The 26,237-nt window shown below is 39.0% G+C and overlaps 1 protein-coding gene across 1 annotated transcript in view; it reads left to right on the forward strand.

The window, feature by feature from the left end:
- The window catches only part of IFT172 (intraflagellar transport 172), a gene marked incomplete in the record, with an annotated part of 949,422 nt that overhangs the window by 612,524 nt on the left and 310,661 nt on the right, over positions 1–26,237 (forward strand). The window contains 1 exon segment of the mRNA XM_053710932.1: positions 7,554–7,663. Within this exon segment, the coding sequence (XP_053566907.1) occupies positions 7,554–7,663 (110 nt within the window).

A 26,237-nucleotide genomic window follows, 5' to 3' on the forward strand; every position in this document is an offset into this window, starting at 1 on the left:
AGCTTTGGTTCGTATAAAACCTGTCATTAAGTCAATTTCTCCTCCTTGGAGTTTGAATTTGGTTCTGGGGGCTCTTCAAGCTCCTCCGTTTGAACCTATGCATTCATTGGACATTAAATTACTTTCTTGGAAAGTTTTGTTCCTTTTGGCCATCTCTTCTGCCAGAAGAGTTTCTGAATTATCTGCTCTTTCTTGTGAGTCTCCTTTTCTGATTTTTCATCAGGATAAGGCGGTGTTGCGAACTTCTTTTGAATTTTTACCTAAAGTTGTGAATTCCAACAACATTAGTAGAGAAATTGTGGTTCCTTCATTATGTCCTAATCCTAAGAATTCTAAGGAGAAATCGCTGCATTCTTTGGATGTTGTTAGAGCTTTGAAATATTATGTTGAAGCTACTAAATCTTTCAGAAAGACTTCTAGTCTATTTGTTATCTTTTCCGGTTCTAGAAAAGGCCAGAAAGCTTCTGCCATTTCTTTGGCATCTTGGTTGAAATCTTTAATTCATCTTGCTTATGTTGAGTCGGGTAAAACTCCGCCTCAGAGAATTACAGCTCATTCTACTAGGTCAGTTTCTACTTCCTGGGCGTTTAGGAATGAAGCTTCGGTTGATCAGATTTGCAAAGCAGCAACTTGGTCCTCTTTGCATACTTTTACTAAATTCTACCATTTTGATGTATTTTCTTCTTCTGAAGCAGTTTTTGGTAGAAAAGTACTTCAGGCAGCGGTTTCAGTTTGAATCTTCTGCTTATGTTTTTCGTTAAACTTTATTTTGGGTGTGGATTATTTTCAGCAGGAATTGGCTGTCTTTATTTTATCCCTCCCTCTCTAGTGACTCTTGTGTGGAAAGATCCACATCTTGGGTAATCATTATCCCATACGTCACTAGCGCATGGACTCTTGCTAATTACATGAAAGAAAACATAATTTATGTAAGAACTTACCTGATAAATTCATTTCTTTCATATTAGCAAGAGTCCATGAGGCCCGCCCTTTTTTTGGTTTGGTTATGATTTTTTTTTTTTTATATAATGCACAATTATTCCAATTCCTTATTTTAGAATCAAACACAAGGAAAGAGGCGCCGTATGTGTGAATCTGAAACAGCCAACATCAGATAGAAAACATGTGCAGGGTACTCACAATATGAAAAGGCACTCCAATGTGCCAATAGGAGCAGGCTGGTATTCACAGCAAACCAGCTGGCTGAACAGGCAATCCAGGATAACCAAAGTGAGAGACTCAGAATCTGGATCCCACGATATGGAGACAGGAGCTAGGTGCAAACAAAGGCACACCACTGTGTGAATCTGTAGGAGCACACTGATAAATTCACAATCTGTACAGGGTACTCACATTCTGTAGCGGCACTCAATTGTGCCAGTGGAAACAGGCTGGTTTTCTCAGCAAACCAGCTGGCTGTATAAGGAGTAAAGCAGGAGCCTCCGCAGTCCTCCGGATAAAACAGGTAGCTCAGAAATAATCAATTTGGGATGAGGATATATGATTTAAAAAAGGTTTAATAAAGAATAAAAACAATTAAAAATACATATATCACTCATGTGCAGTATATAAGTGACATGCTGTTTTTTTTTTTTTTTTCCCTTTGTTTTCACAAATTCCTTATTTTATATGCTTTCGCACTTTTTTCTTATCACCCCACTTCTTGGCTATTCGTTAAACTGAATTGTGGGTGTGGTGAGGGGTGTATTTATAGGCATTTTGAGGTTTGGGAAACTTTGCCCCTCCTGGTAGGAATGTATATCCCATACGTCACTAGCTCATGGACTCTTGCTAATATGAAAGAAATGAATTTATCAGGTAAGTTCTTACATAAATTATGTTTTTTGGTGTGAATCCAAGAGTTACTCATGGAGTAAGGTTAGGATTCCTAGGATATTGTCCTTTCTCCAAGAGGGTTTGGACAAAGGCTTATCAGTTAGTTCTTTAAAAGGACAGATCTCTGCTCTGTCTATTCTTTTGCACAAGCGTCTGGCAGAAGTTCCAGACGTCCAGGCATTTTGTCAGGCTTTGGTTAGGATTAAGCCTGTGTTTAAAACTGTTGCTCCCCCGTGGAGCTTAAACTTGGTTCTTAAAGTTCTTCAGGGCGTTCCGTTTGAACCCCTTCATTCCATTAATATTAAACTTTTATCTTGGAAAGTTCTGTTTTTGATGGCTATTTCCTCGGCTCGAAGAGTCTCTGAGCTATCTGCCTTACAATGTGATTCTCCTTATCTGATTTTTCATTCAGACAAGGTAGTTCTGCGTACCAAACCTGGGTTTTTACCTAAGGTGGTTTCTAACAGGAATATCAATCAAGAGATTGTTGTTCCATCATTGTGTCCTAATCCTTCTTCAAAGAAGGAACGTCTTTTGCATAATCTGGACGTAGTCCGTGCCTTGAAGTTTTACTTACAGGCTACTAAAGATTTTCGTCAAACATCTGCCCTGTTTGTCGTTTACTCTGGACAGAGGAGAGGTCAAAAAGCTTCGACAACCTCTCTCTCCTTTTGGCTTCGGAGCATAATACGCTTAGCCTATGAGACTGCTGGACAGCAGCCCCCTGTAAGGATTACAGCTCATTCTACTAGAGCTGTGGCTTCCACCTGGGCCTTTAAAAATGAGGCCTCTGTTGAACAGATTTGCAAGGCTGCGACTTGGTCTTCGCTTCACACCTTTTCAAAATTTTACAAATTTGACACTTTTGCTTCTTCAGAGGCTGTTTTTGGGAGAAAGGTTCTACAGGCAGTGGTTCCTTCCGTTTACGTTCCTGCCTTGTCTCTCCCATCATCCGTGTACTTTAGCTTTGGTATTGGTATCCCACAAGTAATGGATGATCCCTGGACTAGATACACTTAACAAGAGAAAACATAATTTATGCTTACCTGATAAATGTATTTCTCTTGTAGTGTATCCAGTCCACGGCCCGCCCTGTCCTTTTAAGGCAGGTCTAAATTTTAATTAAACTACAGTCACCACTGCACCCTATGGTTTCTCCTTTCTCGTCTTGTTTCGGTCGAATGACTGGATATGGCAGTGAGGGGAGGAGCTATATAGCAGCTCTGCTGTGGGTGATCCTCTTGCAGCTTCCTGTTGGGAAGGAGAATATCCCACAAGTAATGGATGATCAGTGGACTGGATACACTACAAGAGAAATAAATTTATCAGGTAAGCATAAATTATGTTTTTCTCTCAAGTTCATGGCAGAAGCAACGCTACTATCAGTCACACTTGAAGGGCCGCGTTCCTGTTCCAAGGCGTAGATTCCGGTAAGATCGTTTCATTTTGCTTTCATCATAGATGTATTGTAATTACAACTGTTTATCCAAGAGGAGCTACAACCTTTCAGGGATAACTTTAACATAGGGTCTCAGTGAGGCTGCTTTTTGTATCTAGGAATCAAGGGTTAATATTTCCTGAGGGGGGTTATTGAACAGGGGGGTTTATAATCATGTTTATGTGATTCTGTCTGCTACTGTGTAGTGTTGCTCCGGCTCGTGGCTATTTTGGAACAGAACGGCCTATGTCTAGTGATGCAGCCTTTACAGTCGGGCGCGCTTTTGCATGGACTGCACGGTTTAATTTGTGACCTCATTTCCGCTTTCCTGACCGTGTGGCGACAGAGAAATCCTGGTCCGCTGGTGTCTGGTTCTCTGGAGGTGGTGAGTGCCCCAGCCATTGGGGGTGTAAGGTGCCAATTAGATTTTTCTTATTGTTCCATTTTTTATTCAGTGTCCCAGTTATGGAGGATTCTGATTTTTTTGGAGACGGATGTCTCTGATTCAGACTCTACTTCTTGCAAAGAATATGAATTGGCCCGGGTGATACATGCCCAACAGTTATGTTCTGAATGCTGTTTTAGAGTGCTCTGTTCCTGGGGATCGGGGATTCAGGTGCCCACTGAGCCATCCGTCTCTAGGGATTCTATTTCTCATGAGATGAGTTCCCTACCACCAACTCTTACTACGCATGCAGGTAACCCAAACGCTACTTATCCTTCTCGGGAGTGTGGCCTGTTCTCACCGGAGGTTACGACACGGTTCCACATAGCCATATCTTTGGCGCTGGCGCATCTGCACCTCCCGGGAGTGTGCTTACGATATTGTCAGTGTTCCGTTAACCGGGGATTGTCAGGCGTGGGATCGCCTGGTCCAGTTCAGCCCTCCAGGGGAGAGACGGCCCCTGAGGCCTCAGGGGGTAAACCTTCAGGGCCGGTGTTTATTTTGTCCCAGCTGAGGTATGTTGCGCCTTTTGTTATAGACTGGCACACCTTCGTGTTCCGTTAAGGCACGTTTTTGGCATTGCTGGAGGATCCCACTCTTAATGGGTCTGGGGATTCTCAGTCTTAGTCTTCGACTGGCTTGCATGCATAGACATAAGGGGATAAAGTAATCTTCTTATAATCTTTGTTATTTGTGTATCCTTTTCTAGTTCTGAGCTTGGAAGTCTCGGACCCCTGTTGGGCTGGTCCTGCGTGTCTGTCCATTCTTCCTGTGCGATAACCTACGGGTTGCCTTATCTTTTACTTTCATCCTACTTTCTAAAGGTCATGTTGTGGTGTGATGTTTCCTTCGGGAACTTTCTTCTCTGGAATTGATACTCGCAATTTTGTGGTTGCACTGTTTACAAAAGTCTGTCTGACTGTTCTTTATCCCTCCATCTCGGGGGAGACTCTATTTGGCCTTGACAGTGCTGGGGCCCTTGGTTTCAGGCTGGCCCTGACTGGGTACAAACCCTTCTGTCTTTGAGGCCTAGTACAGACATGTGGGGCTTTTTTATGTCCGGTTGGTCCGGTGAGGGCGCCTAGTGATCACAATATGATTTGTGTTGTTTACTTGTTTTATTTTACAAGCTTCAACTAGCATCCTGAGAGGACTTGAGGGTTTGTGGTTGCTTAGGGGCATGGGGTCAGTCCTCATTCGCCTTTCAAGCTAGTGGACCAGGACTCCGTTGAGATCCGCAGTGACATGCTCGTTTTTTCCAATTTTTCCAGGAACTAGAGTGTTCCTTCCTGTTGTGGATTGGAGGCTTGGAGGATTTAGGTACTTCATAACGCCGTTCTTACGGCTTTGCTTTTCATGGTCTCTTTGGAAGTGTCCTTTTAGGACTTGTTCCTTTTAGAGGTTCTTTTCCTTTGGGTCCAGACTTTTTGGACTTTGTCTGGTTTTTCTGGCGGCTTTGGCCGCTTAATTAGGAAGTAAAGGCCGTGAGGCTCTGTCTTCCTTCGGGAGTTAGTTGTCTCCATATCAGGGGCGATAGGAGATGTCGTATCTTTTCCAAGCTTTTTGCTTAGGAGATATTTTTCTGCCTGGGTTCGGAATGCTTTGCATTCTTCTCCCTTGGCTCTGGAACGTTAATCTGAAAGGATTGTGGAGACTAACCTTTCTTTTTACTCTCTTTCATGTGACTGTTCTCCTCATTTCCCTTAGTGCTGCCCTTGGGGCCTTTGGGCTCTAGAGAAATTGTATGACTTTGTCGCGGCCTAGCACCTTGTTGGAGGGGTGTTGACCTCCGGCTAAGGGTGTACTCTTCCCTTTGGGCTGGGAATTACGAGTGAGTCCTGTACCCGTTCTCCGGGTTTCCCGGTTCTCATCCCCTATGAGTCTGATTGCTTCAGACTGGGTATCTTGTGTTCTCTGGGGGTGTCGTTCGTTCTAGGATGATTCTGGGTCCAGGGTTCTTGTCTTGTATTTTTCTGGAATGTCTGGAGACTTATGATCCTGTGGACTGTTTCGGGGCGACCCAGTTTCTTCAGGGACCCTATGTTGCGACATAGTGGCTAGCAAGCTGGAATGCCAGAGTTCACATCCACCTTCAGGTACTGGTATAAACATTAAGACCTGACTTGTCCTTTGGTCGGAGTGTGCTCCTCTTCATGGGGAGTTTTTTCTCTGTTGGTTCAACAGTGGTGTCTGGATGATTTTATCATTCGGTCCGTGTTTTGATCATACTATGGCTTCATGGCTTGTGGAGATGTAAGCTGTTCTTATCTGTGCCTTTCCCTTTTGAGGGGATAGTTTGTCTTCCTTATGAGCTGGGGTTTCCTCTTTCTGGAGGGTCTTTGTCCTGCCCTGTGTGTAGGAGTTTGGCTCAGGTGGCTTATTTCTGTAATGGGCAGCATCTGCAGCTCTGTGGGCTCTGTTCTATCTTTTGGAATTTGATCTCTACGTGGAGACTGTCTAAGAGAGTTGTGACAGGTCTTCCTATGGATCTATTGCACTTTTCTCTGTTCCAGGTCTCAGGGGGTTCTCTTTGGAAGTGCCTTATTATTATTATGGAGGAGCGGATTTGGTTGGCAACCGAGTTCTGTTGGAGTGGGTGAGTCCCTCCTTTTTTCTTCCATTCCCTCGGGGCGTGGGGGCTTTCTGTCCCCCCTGTCTATCAGACATGTCTGTTGCTTGGGCTGGTCCGGTGTTGGAGCAGGATCTGAGATCTGTTGCTCTGCTAAATTCATCCTCGGAGCATTCGAGGTATGGTAAGCCTCTTGAGGTTTCTACTTTCTCCATGTTCAAGGTTTGTGGGAAGGACTGGCGGCTCTTAGATAGCCTGCCACGTTATCTGCTGGTTAGTGGATACTTAGTAATCCGAAGGATCCTATCTTCAGCTGCTTTCTGCTTGCTCTGCAAGTATTTAAGTTTCAGAGTCATTTTTACATAACTGCAGCGTGCAGTGTTGTTGGTTCTACTCGGCCTTTCCTCCTTTCAGGGTTGATAAAATAAGCAGCGCCTTGAGTCCCTTAAGGGGGATTAGTCGTGCTTTACAAGAACATTCATGTTTTCTTTCTGTCTTTTCTTCTTTGTGGAAGAATACGGTAGCTTGTTCCCTTTCTTTAGTAAGGGGTGCGTTCCAAAGTTGTTCTTGGCTTCGGACGAAGCAGGATTTTGTTGGGTTGGGGTTTTCAGGCCTGGTGCCCTCAGAATGGGCCGCCTCTTGTACCCCACCGTTTTTGCATTCAGTGTCCTCTATAGCTTGGGTATTGTTTTCCCAAAAGTAATGACTGCAGCTATGGACTCTTTCCATTTATGAAGAAAAACTTAAATTATGCTTACCTGATAATTTTCTTTTCTTTAGATGGAAAGAGTCCACAGCTCCCCGTCCGTATTTTTTCTGTGGGGCGTCTGTTATTTTTGTTCTTCTGGCACCTTTTCACCCTGATATTTCTTCTACTGTTCCTTGTTCCTCGGCAGAATGACTGGGGGATGAGGGATGTGGGGGAGGTATTTAAGCCTTTGGCTGGGCTGTCTTTGCCTCCTCCTTGTGGCCAGGTTCTGAATTCCTAAAAGTAATGAATGCAGCTGTGGACTCTTTCCATCTGAAGAAAATAAAATGATCAGGTAAGCATAAAATAAGTTTTGGTGAGATACTGTATAGCTACCATTTGAGTTCTATTTGGGTAGGGGAAGCCCATTCATTTAGATGTTTCTTCAGTACAGGAGTGCTCAGACCTTGTGGAATCATTCAGATTGTCCTCGTTTCTATACACAAACATGACTGAGTAATGAGCAGAATTAGTTCTCTAAAGACATTTACTCACCAGAAACTGTCACTGTATCTAGGCAGCCGAACTTTTCCTCAATATGGATCTCATTAAGGAAGCGATTGATGCCTTTATTGACGGGGAGGAGTGGAACAAAGCCAAACGAGTGGCCAAGGAGCTGGATCCCAGGTATATAATTATCTGCTGCAGTAGGGAATTCATAAAATAGTCTTCATAATTATGTCCAATTGTAAAAATATACTATCTAGTAATCATCCCTATAGTAATTGTAACTAGTAGTAATCAGCCGGATACAGTGATTATACCCTCAATCAGCCTAAAACAGTCACTGTACCCACTAGTTATCATCCCAATACAGTCACAGTACCCACTAGTTATCATCCCAATACAGTCACAGTACCCACTAGTTATCATCCCAATACAGTCACAGTACCCACTAGTTATCATCCCAATACTGTCACTGTACCCACTAGTTATCATCCCAATACAGTCACTGTACCCACTAGTTATCATCCCAATACAGTCACAGTACCCACTAGTTATCATCCCAATACAGTCACAGTACCCACTAGTTATCATCCCAATACAGTCACAGTACCCACTAGTTATCATCCCAATACAGTCATAGTACCCACTAGTTATCATCCCAATACAGTCACAGTACCCACTAGTAATTGGCCATATATAGTAACTACCCTATAGTAGTCGGCCAGATACAGTAAATGTACCCCTAGTAATAAGCCAGATACAGTCACATAATAAACCAGGTACCCGCTAGTAGTCAGCCACTGTAACTGTACCCACTAATAATCAGCCAGATACAGTCACTTTACCCACTAGTTATCATCCCAATACAGTCACTGTACCCACTAGTTATCATCCCAATACAGTCACAGTACCCACTAGTTATCATCCCAATACAGTCACAGTACCCACTAGTTATCATCCCAATACAGTCACTGTACCCACTAGTTATCATCCCAATACAGTCACAATACCCACTAGTTATCATCCCAATACAGTCACAGTACCCACTAGTTATCATCCCAATACAGTCACAGTACCCACTAGTTATCATCCCAATACAGTCACAGTACCCACTAGTTATCATCCCAATACAGTCACAGTACCCACTAGTTATCATCCCAATACAGTCACAGTACCCACTAGTTATCATCCCAATACAGTCACAGTACCCAATAGTTATCATCCCAATACAGTCACAGTACCCACTAGTTATCATCCCAATACAGTCACAGTACCCACTAGTTATCATCCCAATACTGTCACTGTACCCACTAGTTATCATCCCAATACAGTCACTGTACCCACTAGTTATCATCCCAATACAGTCACAGTACCCACTAGTTATCATCCCAATACAGTCACAGTACCCACTAGTTATCATCCCAATACAGTCATAGTACCCACTAGTTATCATCCCAATACAGTCACAGTACCCACTAGTAATTGGCCATATATAGTAACTACCCTATAGTAGTCGGCCAGATACAGTAAATGTACCCCTAGTAATAAGCCAGATACAGTCACATAATAAACCAGGTACCCGCTAGTAGTCAGCCACTGTAACTGTACCCACTAATAATCAGCCAGATACAGTCACTTTACCCACTAGTTATCATCCCAATACAGTCACTGTACCCACTAGTTATCATCCCAATACAGTCACAGTACCCACTAGTTATCATCCCAATACAGTCACAGTACCCACTAGTTATCATCCCAATACAGTCACTGTACCCACTAGTTATCATCCCAATACAGTCACAGTACCCACTAGTTATCATCCCAATACAGTCACAGTACCCACTAGTTATCATCCCAATACAGTCACTGTACCCACTAGTTATCATCCCAATACAGTCACTGTACCCACTAGTTACCATCCCAATACAGTCACTGTACCCACTAGTTACCATCCCAATACAGTCACAGTACCCACTAGTTATCATCCCAATACAGTCACAGTACCCACTAGTTATCATCCCAATACAGTCACTGTACCCACTAGTTATCATCCCAATACAGTCACTGTACCCACTAGTTATCATCCCAATACAGTCACTGTACCCACTAGTTATCATCCCAATACTGTCACAGTACCCACTAGTTATCATCCCAATACAGTCACTGTACCCACTAGTTATCATCCCAATACAGTCACAGTACCCACTAGTTATCATCCCAATACAGTCACAGTACCCACTAGTTATCATCCCAATACAGTCACTGTACCCACTAGTTATCATCCCAATACAGTCACAGTACCCACTAGTTATCATCCCAATACTGTCACAGTACCCACTAGTTATCATCCCAATACAGTCACTGTACCCACTAGTTATCATCCCAATACAGTCACAGTACCCACTAGTTATCATCCCAATACAGTCACAGTACCCACTAGTTATCATCCCAATACAGTCATAGTACCCACTAGTTATCATCCAAATACAGTCACAGTACCCACTAGTTATCATCCCAATACAGTCACTGTACCCACTAGTTATCATCCCAATACAGTCACAGTACCCACTAGTTATCATCCCAATACAGTCACAGTACCCACTAGTTATCATCCCAATACAGTCACAGTACCCACTAGTTATCATCCCAATACAGTCACTGTACCCACTAGTTATCATCCCAATACAGTCACTGTACCCACTAGTTATCATCCCAATACAGTCACTGTACCCACTAGTTATCATCCCAATACAGTCACAGTACCCACTAGTTATCATCCCAATACAGTCACAGTACCCACTAGTTATCATCCCAATACAGTCACTGTACCCACTAGTTATCATCCCAATACAGTCACTGTACCCACTAGTTATCATCCCAATACAGTCACTGTACCCACTAGTTATCATCCCAATACAGTCACTGTACCCACTAGTTATCATCCCAATACAGTCACTGTACCCACTAGTTATCATCCCAATACAGTCACTGTACCCACTAGTTATCATCCCAATACAGTCACTGTACCCACTAGTTATCATCCCAATACAGTCACTGTACCCACTAGTTATCATTCCAATACAGTCACAGTACCCACTAGTTATCATCCCAATACAGTCACAGTACCCACTAGTTATCATCCCAATACAGTCACAGTACCCACTAGTTATCATCCCAATACAGTCATAGTACCCACTAGTTATCATCCCAATACAGTCACAATACCCACTAGTTATCATCCCAATACAGTCACAGTACCCACTAGTTATCATCCCAATACAGTCACTGTACCCACTAGTTATCATCCCAATACAGTCACTGTACCCACTAGTTATCATCCCAATACAGTCACTGTACCCACTAGTTATCATCCCAATACAGTCACTGTACCCACTAGTTATCATCCCAATACAGTCACTGTACCCACTAGTTATCATCCCAATACAGTCACTGTACCCACTAGTTATCATCCCAATACAGTCACTGTACCCACTAGTTATCATTCCAATACAGTCACAGTACCCACTAGTTATCATCCCAATACAGTCACAGTACCCACTAGTTATCATCCCAATACAGTCACAGTACCCACTAGTTATCATCCCAATACAGTCATAGTACCCACTAGTTATCATCCCAATACAGTCACAATACCCACTAGTTATCATCCCAATACAGTCACAGTACCCACTAGTTATCATCCCAATACAGTCACAGTACCCACTAGTTATCATCCCAATACAGTCACTGTACCCACTAGTTATCATCCCAATACAGTCATAGTACCCACTAGTTATCATCCCAATACAGTCACTGTACCCACTAGTTATCATCCCAATACAGTCACAGTACCCACTAGTTATCATCCCAATACAGTCACAGTACCCACTAGTTATCATCCCAATACTGTCACTGTACCCACTAGTTAAAAGTCCACCAAAGAAAACGATTGAGAGCGCTAGTATAAAATAAAATATAACCTTTATTTGGTATATATAAAATAAAGTAGGACAACACAGTGTCAAAAGAGACAATATGGGGCACCTCTGGCTGGCAGGCTTACGCGTTTCGGCATAGCCGTAATCATAGCATACTGAAGCCAGCCACAGGTGTTCCTTATGTACATAAATAAGAACAACCTCATTGGCTAAAAACATATTAAGAAACAACACGCCCTGAGTTTATTTTAACCCCATATATACTGGTTGTGAACAAAAGATAACAGAGCAACAAGAGGTCATGAGTCCATTTTTTGTACATTTTTCCTTCCCGGTATTAACAAATAAATGAAGAATTATATCATATTTAAATACTATTATCTGCAGTGTATTATTTAACCTGGGCATTCTTTAACAAAAACCATGGTCTACAATCAACATGATATAAATTATGAATTAACAGTCTAACAATTAGCAAAGAGTTATTTAACTTTCAAAAATGCTTTTGTCCTGAATTTGTGATTGTATCACATACATGAGGGTAAGGGCCACTATTTCAGGCTTCTGATTACCTGTTACACAACTATGCGTTCATGTATGACGCTTAACAGTTAAGACCCACTCTCTGTGATAAAAAACAAAACACAAAAACAAAATAAATTGAAAAGTTACCTCTATGCATTGATGTTTGAAATATACAAATATATATAGAGACACAATCCCCTATTTTCTTAATCCGTGGAATTACATATTGTTTGAAAAATCTAAGAGGACCTATATTCTAAGAGATGGAGTAATTAGTGATTATATCTCTAGATCGAAACTGTAATATGTACATATATACAAATAAGCGTAATGTTTTAGATGATTGTTTGTTTTGTATAGGTAGCAGTAAGAATAACCTTGAGGAATGTAATTGTAGGCATAGCAAGGAATAATACATTCAATCCTATTCCCAGTAATTTATAAGATCAAACTCAGAGTTCAATCCTTTTGGGACTCTGGTTTCCATCTTAAAGATCCACAGCATCTCTCTTTTGGAGAGTGCTACTTCACGATCACCCCCTCTTCTCGGTCTAGGTACCATATCAATAGGTTGCCAAGAGAAGCAAGTCAGATCTTGTTCGTGGATTTGTGCGAAATGATGTACTATGGGAGTAGTAGCCTTGCCCACTCTAATGGTGGACAGGTGCTTTCTAATCCTACTTCTGATGTCCCTAGTGGTGAGCCCAATGTATTGTTTTCCACATCTAGTGCAAGTAATGCAATAGATCACGAAGGTAGATGTACAATTTAGGCAGAAATTTATATCATAAGAGATACCAGTCACAGTGGAGCAAAATTGTTCCGACACAGTCAGATATTCACATGCCCCACATCTAGAACTACCACATCTGTAGGACCCTTTACTGGTTAACCATGCACTTCCTTGTGAAATAGATTTTGGTAGGACAGTTGGAGACAAGATATTTCCTAGAGTTTTATTGCGTCTATAGGAACATCTAAGTCCTCCCTTTACGCATTGTATTAGTCTGTCATCTGCCACCAGCATATTAAAATGATGTTTTACAATATTACAGACCTCTTCATACTGGTCGCTGTAGTCTGTCACAAAGGTTACCCCTTTCATGGGGTCCTTAGTTTTCCGATCCTTTTCTTTTAAAAGATCTTGTCTGTTCAGATTCCCAACTTCTCTCTGGGCCCTATTGACCACCTTTTTTGGATAGCCTCTCTGTAGGAGGCGCTTTTTAACTTCCATCATCTGTTTCTCACCTTCTCTGGTATCAGAGCAATTACGTTTTGCCCTCATAAGTTGACCTTTCGCTATGCCATACGGGACATGCTTGGGGTGGCAGCTCTTGGCATGCAACAAAGAGTTGCCTGAGATTGGTTTTCTGTACAGACATGTTTTTACTGAGCCCTGAGGGCTACCACTTAAAACTACATCCAGATAGTTGATCTGAGTCTGTTGAATCTCACTCGTAAATTTAAGGCCTATGTCATTGACATTCAGCCCTTCAATGAATGTTTTCAGGACATCATATTCACCGTGCCATATGACAATCAGATCGTCGATAAAACGACGATAGAAAGCAATACAATTGCGTAATGGGTTCCTATCTCCAAAGATGTGGGACAGCTCCCACCAACCCATGAAGAGGTTGGCATAGGAGGGGGCAAACTTAGCCCCCATCGCCGTCCCACATCTTTGGAGATAAAAGACACCCTGAAACTCAAAAAAGTTGTGAGTTAATAAAAACTCAGTCACCTGCAAAATATACTTTTGGAAATCTGTCGTGAAAGAGGACCAATTTTTTAGAAAAAATGATACAGCTTCCAATCCTTTAGAATGTGGAATGGTGGAATACAGTGCTGTGACATCTATGGTTGCCCATAGATGTGCCCCTTCCTGCCATTTAATGTCCTGTACCAAATTCATTAAATGCTTGGTATCTTTTAGAAAACTGGGGAGTGATTCCACAAATGGATGTAGGATCATATCCAACCATTGGGACAGGTGTTCAAAAAGGGACCCTATACCACTTACGATTGGACGTCCTTTGACATCCTGTAGGGACTTGTGCACTTTTGGGAGGTGATGGAAAACAGGAGTAACCGGATGTTCAACGTATAAGTATGACATAGTCTCTTTATCAATAAAGCCATTTTCCATCCCTTCATCCAAAAGGTGCAATAGTTCTCTCTGAAATCGAAAGGTAGGATCGGTCGGTAGCACTGAATAGCAGCAATCATCATTTAGTTGACGCAATGCTTCGTTTATATAATCAATTCTATTCAGTACTACCACCGAGCCGCCTTTGTCCGCATTTTTCACCACAATATTCTGGTTATTAGCCAGAGAGGAAAGGGCTTCCCTTTCAGTTCTGCCCAAATTATCAGGTCTCTGTTTTGGAGACTTCGATAGTGTTCTTAAATCACTCTCCACTCTTTTATAGAAGTTTTCAATAACTGTTCCCCTACTGTGTATGGGGTAAAATTTAGAAGGCGATTTAAGACTTTTCACTTTATTTGTGCTGAGTCTGGCCCCTGGCTGATCGCCTTCTATAAAAAGAGTGTTGAGTGAAACCAGATCACAAGAATCAGGAAACGAAAGGTCAGTGTTGAGATTAGTGGTAACCCACTTTACACCCCGACTTTCGTCTGGTGGTGTTTCATCTCCACCTGAAAAATGACCTTTCAATGTAACATTGCGAATTAGACGATTTACATCAATTACAGTTTTAAAGAGATTGAAACTTGTAGATGGCACAAATCCCAGTCCCAGGCTCAGTACATATATCTGAGTCTCAGACAAAGTTTCATCTGAAAGATTAATTACACATGTTACTTGTACTTCGTTTCCTTCCTTGTCTCTCTCAGTTTGTACCCTCTCTTTGCCTGTCCCATAGTCCCTCCCCTGTCGGGGTTGCTCTGGGGCAAGGAAAAAACCTGCTGGACTTGTTCATGTCCAATATCAGGGTTAGCGGGTAAAGCTGACCTCATGGCATTAGCCATGGTATTAGCCACAATTACATCTCTTTGGGATACTGCTGGCTCACTGGCTTTATACTTAGTGTTAGTTTCCCTTTGTTTTATTGCAGGATCTACCTCTGTTGTTCTATTGTATGTGGGTGCACTGTATGCTATTCCCTCAGATTGTTTATGTTTAAGGATTCCTTTCTGTGGTATAAACTCATCCCCACTAGTACTATCCCCTGATTCTGCCTCAGTGTCTGAAAAGGTTACTTGTGACTGTCTTCTCCCTCTTCTATTACGTCTTCCCCTATTGCGGTTCTGTTGCCTACGAACTTGTGTACGTCTAGATCTATTCCACACATACACTGAATCAGTGTCATAGTCAGTCTGATCTCGGATATATTTATTGTGTTTAGTGTTAATAATAGTTCTTTTTGCTTCTGCTATGGTGTCTCGTAATACAGTATCAAATCGACCATAATCTACATCCTCTTTTCTAGAGTTAAGTTCCATTTGTATCTCACATATGTTATCTCTAACAGTAGACAATAATTTTGATTTATAATCACATAATAGTATCATAAGCCTCACAGAACATTCCGTTAATATTGAGTTCCAAGCTTTTATAAAATCAGTATCATTGGTATCAAAGGTTGGGTACTTATTTACCCTTAACCCCCTTGGGACAATACATAATTCAACATATTTATTCATAGACCAAATGTCCCATTGAAGTTTTATTTCCCTGATTTTTAGCTTCTCCATATCGTCAAAAAGTTCTCCTAGTGAGGAATAGGCTTTATCCGTTGAAAAAATTCTTGATAGCTCTGTATCAGGTTCACCCCCAGTCTCTATAGGTTGCAGTGAAAAGTACTGTGATACTATTTTATCGTCCATAACAAGATTGTTTCCCTGCATGTTGGGAATAGGTCTCTCTAGCGTCGCCTGGAACGCTTAATAATATATACCAAAGACACAAAGTGAGAAAACCTAATACCCAACAAGAATTAAACAACGTCCCATCTCAAAATGTACTGCACAGAACAGGAGCAATTTAAGCAAACAGTCTCAGGTAGTGGACAGGTGTCGAGATAAAGTTCAGGCAAAAAGGTAGTGGTGCGTGATGCAGGAAATGCAGATATATGAATAGAATGATACAGTCTCACCTCTGTTATGTGTATTTCGGTTCACCCTGTATTCCGCTCTTTCTCCTACCGCTGAGCTTTTACACACTTGTCCCCACCAGGGGGGGGGGGGGGGGGGAAAGGCGTATACAGTGCTGTATCAGTTGTACTCTACAAACCGTTCCATCGATCTTTTTCACTTTACACTCACTTGCCGCTTGCCGAGTGTTCAGCAGATTCACTCCTTCTAGGGATCAGAGGCCTACCGCCCACCAGGGGGCGTGTCCAGAACTCTGCCGGACAATCCTCCAATCCAAGTGCTCGACTGCTTTCGTCACACCTGTTGTCCACAGTCACATTACCCACTAGTTATCATCCCAATACAGTCACAGTACACACTAGTTATCATCCCAATACAGTCACAGTACCCACTAGTTATCATCCCAATACAGTCACTGTACCCACTAGTTATCATCCCAATACAGTCACAGTACCCACTAGTTATCATCCCAATACAGTCACTGTACCCACTAGTTATCATCCCAATACAGTCACTGTACCCACTAGTTATCATCCCAATACAGTCACTGTACCCACTAGTTATCATCCCAATACAGTCACTGTACCCACTAGTTATCATCCCAATACAGTCACTGTACCCACTAGTTATCATCCCAATACAGTCACTGTACCCACTAGTTATCATCCAATACAGTCACAGTACCCACTAGTTATCATCCCAATACAGTCACTGTACCCACTAGTTATCATCCCAATACAGTCACAGTACCCACTAGTTATCATCCCAATACAGTCACTGTACCCACTAGTTATCATCCCAATACAGTCACTGTACCCACTAGTTATCATCCCAATACAGTCACAGTACCCACTAGTAATTGGCCATATATAGTAACTACCCTATAGTAGTCAGCCAGATACAGTAAATGTACCCCTAGTAATAAGCCAGATACAGTCACATAATAATCAAGGTACCCGCTAGTAGTCAGCCACTGTAACTGTACCCACTAATAATCAGCCAGATACAGTCACTTTACCCACTAATAATCAGCCCAATATAGTAACTGTACCCACTAATAATCGTCCAGACTAGTCACTGTACCCACTAGTATTATAGTAATACCGTTCTATACTGAGCCTAATACTCTGCATGTATTATAGTAATATTGTTCTAAACTGAGCCTAATACTCTGCATGTATTATAGTAATACTGTTCTATAATGAGCCTTATACTCTGCATGTATTATAGTAATACTGTTCTATACTAAGCCTAATACTCTGCATGTATTATAGTAATATTGTTCTAAACTGAGCCTAATACTCTGCACATATTATAGTAATACTGTTCTATAATGAGCCTTATACTCTGCATGTATTATAGTAATACTGTTCTATACTAAGCCTAATACTCTGCATGTATTATAGTAATATTGTTCTAAACTGAGCCTAATACTCTGCATTTATTATAGTGATATTGTTCTAAACTGAGCCTAATACTCTGCACATATTATAGTAATACTGTTCTATACTGAGCCTAATACTTTGCATGTATTATAGTAATACTGTTCTATAATGAGCCTTATACTCTGCATGTATTATAGTAATACTGCTCTATGATGAGCCTTATACTCTGCATGTATTATAGTAATTCTGTTCTATACTAAGCCTAATACTCTGCATGTATTATAGTAATACTGTTCTATACTGAGCCTAATACTCTGCACATATTATAGTAATATTGTTCTAAACTGAGCCTAATACTCTGCATGTATTATAGTAATATTGTTCTAAACTGAGCCTAATACTCTGCACATATTATAGTAATACTGTTCTATACTGAGCCTAATACTCTGCATGTATTATAGTAATACTGTTCTATAATGAGCCTAATACACTGCACATATTATAGTAATACTGTTCTATACTGAGCCTAATACTCTGCTTGTATTATAGTAATACTGTTCTATACTGATCCTAATACTCTGCATGTATTATAGTAATACTGTTCTATACTGAGCCTAATACTCTGCACATATTATAGTAATACTGTTCTATACTAAGCCTAATACTCTGCACATATTATAGTAATACTGTTCTATAATGAGCCTAATACACTGCACATATTATAGTAATACTGTTCTATACTAAGCCTAATACTCTGCACATATTATAGTAATACTGTTCTATACTGAGCCTAATACTCTGCATGTATTATAGTAATACTGTTCTATACTGAGCCTAATACTCTGCATGTATTATAGTAATACTGTTCTATACTGAGCCTAATACTCTGCATGTATTATAGTAATACTGTTCTATAATGAGCCTAATACTCTGCACATATTATAGTAATACTGTTCTATACTGAGCCTAATACTCTGCACATATTATAGTAATACTGTTCTATAGTGAGCCTAATACTCTGCACATATTATAGTAATACTGTTCTATACTGAGCCTAATACTCTGCATGTTTTATAGTAATACTGTTCTATACTGAGCCTAATACACTGCACATATTATAGTAATACTGTTCTATACTGAGCCTAATACTCTGCACATATTATAGTAATACTGTTCTATACTGAGCCTAATACTCTGCACATATTATAGTAATACTGTTCTATACTGAGCCTAATACTCTGCATGTTTTATAGTAATAATGTTCTATACTGAGCCTAATACTCTGCATGTATTATAGTAATACTGTTCTATACTGAGCCTAATACTCTGCACATATTATAGTAATACTGTTCTATACTGAGCCTAATACTCTGCACATATTATAGTAATACTGTTCTATACTGAGCCTAATACTCTGCATGTATTTTAGTAATACTGTTCTATACTTAGCCTAATACTTTGCATGTATTATAGTAATACTGTTCTATACTAAGCCTAATACTTTGCATATATTATAGTAATACTGTTCTATACTGAGCCTAATACTCTGCTCATATTATAGCAATACTGTTCTATACTGAGCTTAATACTATGCATGTTTTATAGTAATAATGTTCTATACTGAACCTAATACTCTGCACATATTATAGTAATACTGTTCTATACTGAGCCTAATACTCTGCTTGTATTATAGTAATACTGTTCTATACTGAGCCTAATACACTGCACATATTATAGTAATACTGTTCTATACTGAGCCTAATACACTGCACATATTATAGTAATACTGTTCTATACTGAGCCTAATACACTGCACATATTATAGTAATACTGTTCTATACTGAGCCTAATACTCTGCACATATTATAGTAATACTGTTCTATACTGAGCCTAATACTCTGCACATATTATAGTAATACTGTTCTATACTGAGCCTAATACTCTGCACATATTATAGCAATACTGTTCTATACTGAGCTTAATACTATGCATGTTTTATAGTAATACTGTTCTATACTGAGCCTAATACTCTGCATGTATTACAGTAATACTGTTCTATACTAAGCCTAATACTTTGCATGTATTATAGTAATACTGTTCTATACTAAGCCTAATACTTTGCATGTATTATAGTAATACTGTTCTATAATGAGCCTAATACTCTGCATGTATTATAGTAATACTGTTCTATACTAAGCCTAATACACTGCACATATTATAGTAATACTGTTCTATACTGAGCCTAATACACTGCACATATTATAGTAATACATTTCTATACTGAGCCTAATACACTGCACATATTATAGTAATACTGTTCTATACTGAGCCTAATACACTGCACATATTATAGTAATACTGTTCTATACTGAGCCTAATACACTGCACATATTATAGTAATACTGTTCTATACTGAGCCTAATACTCTGCACATATTATAGTAATACTGTTCTATACTGAGCCTAATACTCTGCACATATTATAGTAATACTGTTCTATACTGAGCCTAATACTCTGCACATATTATAGTAATACTGTTCTATACTGAGCCTAATACACTGCACATATTATAGTAATACTGTTCTATACTGAGCCTAATACACTGCACATATTATAGTAATACTGTTCTATACTGAGCCTAATACTCTGCATGTATTATAGTAATACTGTTCTATACTGAGCCTAATACACTGCACATATTATAGTAATACTGTTCTATACTGAGCCTAATACTCTGCACATATTATAGTAATACTGTTCTATACTGAGCCTAATACTCTGCACATATTATAGTAATACTGTTCTATACTGAGCCTAATACTCTGCACATAATATAGTAATACTGTTCTATACTGAGCCTAATACTCTGCACATATTATAGTAATACTGTTCTATACTGAGCCTAATACTCTGCATGTTTTATAGTAATAATGTTCTATACTGAGCCTTATACTTTGCATGTATTTTAGTAATACTGTTCTATACTTAGCCTAATACTTTGCATGTATTATAGTAATACTGTTCTATACTAAGCCTAATACTTTGCATGTATTTTAGTAATACTGTTCTATAATGAGCCTAATACTCTGCTCATATTATAGCAATACTGTTCTATACTGAGCTTAATACTATGCATGTTTTATAGTAATAATGTTCTATACTGAACCTAATACTCTGCACATATTATAGTACAGTAATACTGTTCTATACTAAGCCTAATACTTTGCATGTATTATAGTAATACTGTTCTATACTAAGCCTAATACTTTGCATGTATTATAGTAATACTGTTCTATACTGAGCCTAATACTTTGCATGTATTATAGTAATACTGTTCTATACTGAGCCTAATACTCTGCATATATTATAGTAATACTGTTCTATACTGAGCCTAATACACTGCACATATTATAGTAATACTGTTCTATACTGAGCCTAATACTCTGCATGTATTATAGTAATACTGTTCTATACTGAGCCTAATACACTGCACATATTATAGTAATACTGTTCTATACTGAGCCTAATACACTGCACATATTATAGTAATACTGTTCTATACTGAGCATAATACACTGCACATATTATAGTAATACTGTTCTATACTGAGCCTAATACACTGCACATATTATAGTAATACTGTTCTATACTGAGCCTAATACACTGCACATATTATAGTAATACTGTTCTATACTGAGCCTAATACACTGCACATATTATAGTAATACTGTTCTATACTGAGCCTAATACACTGCACATATTATAGTAATACTGTTCTATACTGAGCCTAATACACTGCACATATTATAGTAATACTGTTCTATACTGAGCCTAATACTCTGCACATATTATAGTAATACTGTTCTATACTGAGCCTAATACACTGCACATATTATAGTAATACTGTTCTATACTGAGCCTAATACACTGCACATATTATAGTAATACTGTTCTATACTGAGCCTAATACACTGCACATATTATAGTAATACTGTTCTATACTGAGCCTAATACTCTGCACATATTATAGTAATACTGTTCTATACTGAGCCTAATACACTGCACATATTATAGTAATACTGTTCTATACTGAGCCTAATACTCTGCACATATTATAGTAATACTGTTCTATACTGAGCCTAATACACTGTACATATTATAGTAATACTGTTCTATACTGAGCCTAATACACTGCACATATTATAGTAATACTGTTCTATACTGAGCCTAATACACTGCACATATTATAGTAATACTGTTCTATACTGAGCCTAATACTCTGCATGTATTATAGTAATACTGTTCTATACTGAGCCTAATACACTGCACATATTATAGTAATACTGTTCTATACTGAGCCTAATACACTGCACATATTATAGTAAAACTGTTCTATACTGAGCCTAATACACTGCACATATTATAGTAATACTGTTCTATACTGAGCCTAATACTCTGCACATATTATAGTAATACTGTTCTATACTGAGCCTAATACACTGCACATATTATAGTAATACTGTTCTATACTGAGCCTAATACACTGCACATATTATAGTAATACTGTTCTATACTGAGCCTAATACACTGCACATATTATAGTAATACTGTTCTATACTGAGCCTAATACTCTGCACATATTATAGTAATACTGTTCTATACTGAGCCTAATACTCTGCACATATTATAGTAATACTGTTCTATACTGAGCCTAATACTCTGCACATATTATAGTAATACTGTTCTATACTGAGCCTAATACAGTGCACATATTATAGTAATACTGTTCTATACTGAGCCTAATACACTGCACATATTATAGTAATACTGTTCTATACTGAGCCTAATACTCTGCATGTATTATAGTAATACTGTTCTATACTGAGCCTAATACTCTGCATGTATTATAGTAATACTGTTCTATACTGAGCCTAATACACTGCACATATTATAGTAATACTGTTCTATACTAAGCCTAATACACTGCACATATTATAGTAATACTGTTCTATACTGAGCCTAATACACTGCACATATTATAGTAATACTGTTCTATACTGAGCCTAATACACTGCACATATTATAGTAATACTGTTCTATACTGAGCCTAATACTCTGCATGTATTATAGTAATACTGTTCTATACTGAGCCTAATACTCTGCACATATTATAGTAATACTGTTCTATACTGAGCCTAATACTCTGCATGTATTATAGTAATACTGTTCTATACTGAGCCTAATACTCTGCATGTATTATAGTAATACTGTTCTATACTGAGCCTAATACACTGCACATATTATAGTAATACTGTTCTATACTGAGCCTAATACACTGCACATATTATAGTAATACTGTTCTATACTGAGCCTAATACACTGCACATATTATAGTAATACTGTTCTATACTGAGCCTAATACTCTGCATGTATTATAGTAATACTGTTCTATACTGAGCCTAATACTCTGCATGTATTATAGTAATACTGTTCTATACTGAGCCTAATACACTGCACATATTATAGTAATACTGTTCTATACTGAGCCTAATACTCTGCATTTATTATAGTGATATTGTTCTAAACTGAGCCTAATACTCTGCACATATTATAGTAATACTGTTCTATACTGAGCCTAATACACTGCACATATTATAGTAATACTGTTCTATACTTAGCCTAATACACTGCACATATTATAGTAATACTGTTCTATACTGAGCCTAATACACTGCACATATTATAGTAATATTGTTCTATACTAAGCCTAATACACTGCACATATTATAGTAATACTTTTCTATACTGAGCCTAATACACTGCACATATTATAGTAATACTGTTCTATACTGAGCCTAATACACTGCACATATTATAGTAATACTGTTCTATACTGAGCCTAATACTCTGCATGTATTATAGTAATACTGTTCTATACTGAGCCTAATACTCTGCATGTATTATAGTAATACTGTTCTATACTGAGCCTAATACACTGCACATATTATAGTAATACTGTTCTATACTAAGCCTAATACACTGCACATATTATAGTAATACTGTTCTATACTGAGCCTAATACTCTGCATGTATTATAGTAATACTGTTCTATACTGAGCCTAATACACTGCACATATTATAGTAATACTGTTCTATACTGAGCCTAATACTCTGCACATATTATAGTAATACTGTTCTATACTGAGCCTAATACACTGCACATATTATAGTAATACTGTTCTATACTGAGCCTAATACACTGCACATATTATAGTAATACTGTTCTATACTGAGCCTAATACTCTGCACATATTATAGTAATACTGTTCTATACTGAGCCTAATACACTGCACATATTATAGTAATACTGTTCTATACTGAGCCTAATACTCTGCACATATTATAGTAATAGAACAAGGGGATATGGGAACGCGCTGTAAAAACAGCGTATGAGAGGTATAATTGGCTATATAAAAAATGCAGAATGCACAAATGATAGATAATAAATATTTTTATAAATACAATAGAACAAACGATGCCGGCATCAAATTACAATAAAAATAAAATGTAGCAATTAAAAATAGATTATGAATATCGTAAAATATATTGCATCAATATGTCATGGTGTGTGTAGCTGAGAAACAATGTCGCACAATAACAAGTAATACTGCAGTGTAACAGAGTCAATGTTACTTCAGCGTGTGAATATTACTGTCTGATCCAGCTGCTTATGTGAATAGAGGTTTGACTTTTGTAGCCCCCTCCGCGTAGGTAGTGCAACAGAACAACGGAAAAAACAGCTCTAACCCACGGAGTTGTTTTTTGGAAATACCATCACCCATGATCTACCTATCCTATCCAGCACTGTTTAAAACGCTGGCATTTGAATAAAATGGACGCTGTCACAAGCTTTACCTGCGATATATCTGCTTAGCTTACATATGTGGTAGGTGTGGTGCATTGAGCCTTTTTAATACACAAATTGACTCTATATGCGTAATTCCCACCCATGATCTACATTTGCTAAACAGTCCATTCTATCTTTACTTCAAAAAACAAAGTTTTTCGCTGCTTGACATCTTTTTGCACTTTGACCTCCCGACCGGAACCGGCTCACAGCACAGGAAACCCCGCCACCATTGCTGTGAATGTAGCTTTGAAATCTAACTCACAGTCATCGGATGTAAGCGAGGAAAACCTGTTTTTTCCGTTGTTCTGTTGCACTACCTACGCCGAGGGACCTACAAAAGTCAAACCTCTATTCACATAAGCAGCTGGATCAGACAGTAATATTCACACGCTGAAGTGTGTAAGGACGGTAACATTGACTCTGTTACTTGCATATTGCATATTGATGCAATATATTTTACGATATTCATATTCTATTTTTAATTGCTACATTTTATTTTTATTGTAATTTGATGCCGGCATCGTTTGTTCTATTGTATTTATAAAAATATTTATTATCTATCATTTGTTCATTCTGCATTTTTTATACAGGTAGCCCTCACTTTACGCCGGGGTTAGGTTCCAGAAGGAATGGTTGTAAATCGAAACCGTTGTAAATTGAAACCCAGTTTATAATGTAAGTCAATGGGAAGTGAGGGAGATAGGTTCCAGGCCCCTCTCAAAATTGTTATAAGTAACACCTAATACATTATTTCTCCAACATAGGTGTGTCCGGTCCACGGCGTCATCCTTACTTGTGGGATATTCTCTTCCCCAACAGGAAATGGCAAAGAGCCCAGCAAAGCTGGTCACATGATCCCTCCTAGGCTCCGCATACCCCAGTCATTCTCTTTGCCGTTGCACAGGCAACATCTCCACGGAGATGGTTAAGAGTTTTTTGGTGTTTAAATGTAGTTTTTATCCTTCAATCAAGTGTTTGTTATTTTAAAATAGTGCTGGTATGTACTATTTACTCTGAAACAGAAAAGAGATGAAGATTTCTGTTTGTAAGAGGAAGATGATTTTAGCAAACGTTACTAAAATCGATTGCTGTTTCCACACAGGACTGTTGAGATGAAGTAACTTCAGTTGGGGGAAACAGTTGGCAGACTTTTCTGCTTGAGGTATGACTGGCCACATTTCTAACAAGACTATGTAATGCTGGAAGGCTGTCATTTCCCCTATGGGGACCGGTAAGCCATTTTCTTAGATTAAGTAAAAGAATAAAGGGCTTCATAAGGGCTTAAAAAACTGGTAGACATTTTTCTGGGCTAAAACGATTACTTTGCTAAGCATATTTTGCAGATTATAACTCTTAATAGTTATCATAATCTTGGGGATTGTTTTAAAAAAAAAACGGCAGGCACTGTATTAGACACCTTTTTCAGATGGGGGCCTTTTCTAGTCATAGGCAGAGCCTCATTTTCGCGCCACTAATGCGCAGTTGTTTTTGGATTGCAAGGCATGCAGATGCATGTGTGAGGAGCTAAGAACCACTGAAAAAGCTATATAGAAGGCGTCATTTGGTATCGTATTCCCCTCTGGGCTTGGTTGGGTCTCAGAAAAGCAGATAGCTGGGACTGTATAGGGGTTAAATGTAAAAACGGCTCCGGTTCCGTTATTTTAAGGGTTAAAGCTTTCAAATTTGGTGTGCAATACTTTTAAGGCTTTAAGACACTGTGGTAAAATTTTGGGACCAACGCCAGTCTGGTGGGCTGGGGCGCGGTCTGGGAACCCCTGAAAGCTCAGGGTCTATGGTCTCGGGAAGAATCTCTTCTCCCGATAAACATTCTGGAACTGAGATCGATATTCAATGCTCTCAAAGCTTGGCCTCAACTAGCA

The sequence above is a fragment of the Bombina bombina genome, chromosome 4 (assembly GCF_027579735.1).
Source record: "Bombina bombina isolate aBomBom1 chromosome 4, aBomBom1.pri, whole genome shotgun sequence".
NCBI lineage: Eukaryota > Metazoa > Chordata > Amphibia > Anura > Bombinatoridae > Bombina > Bombina bombina.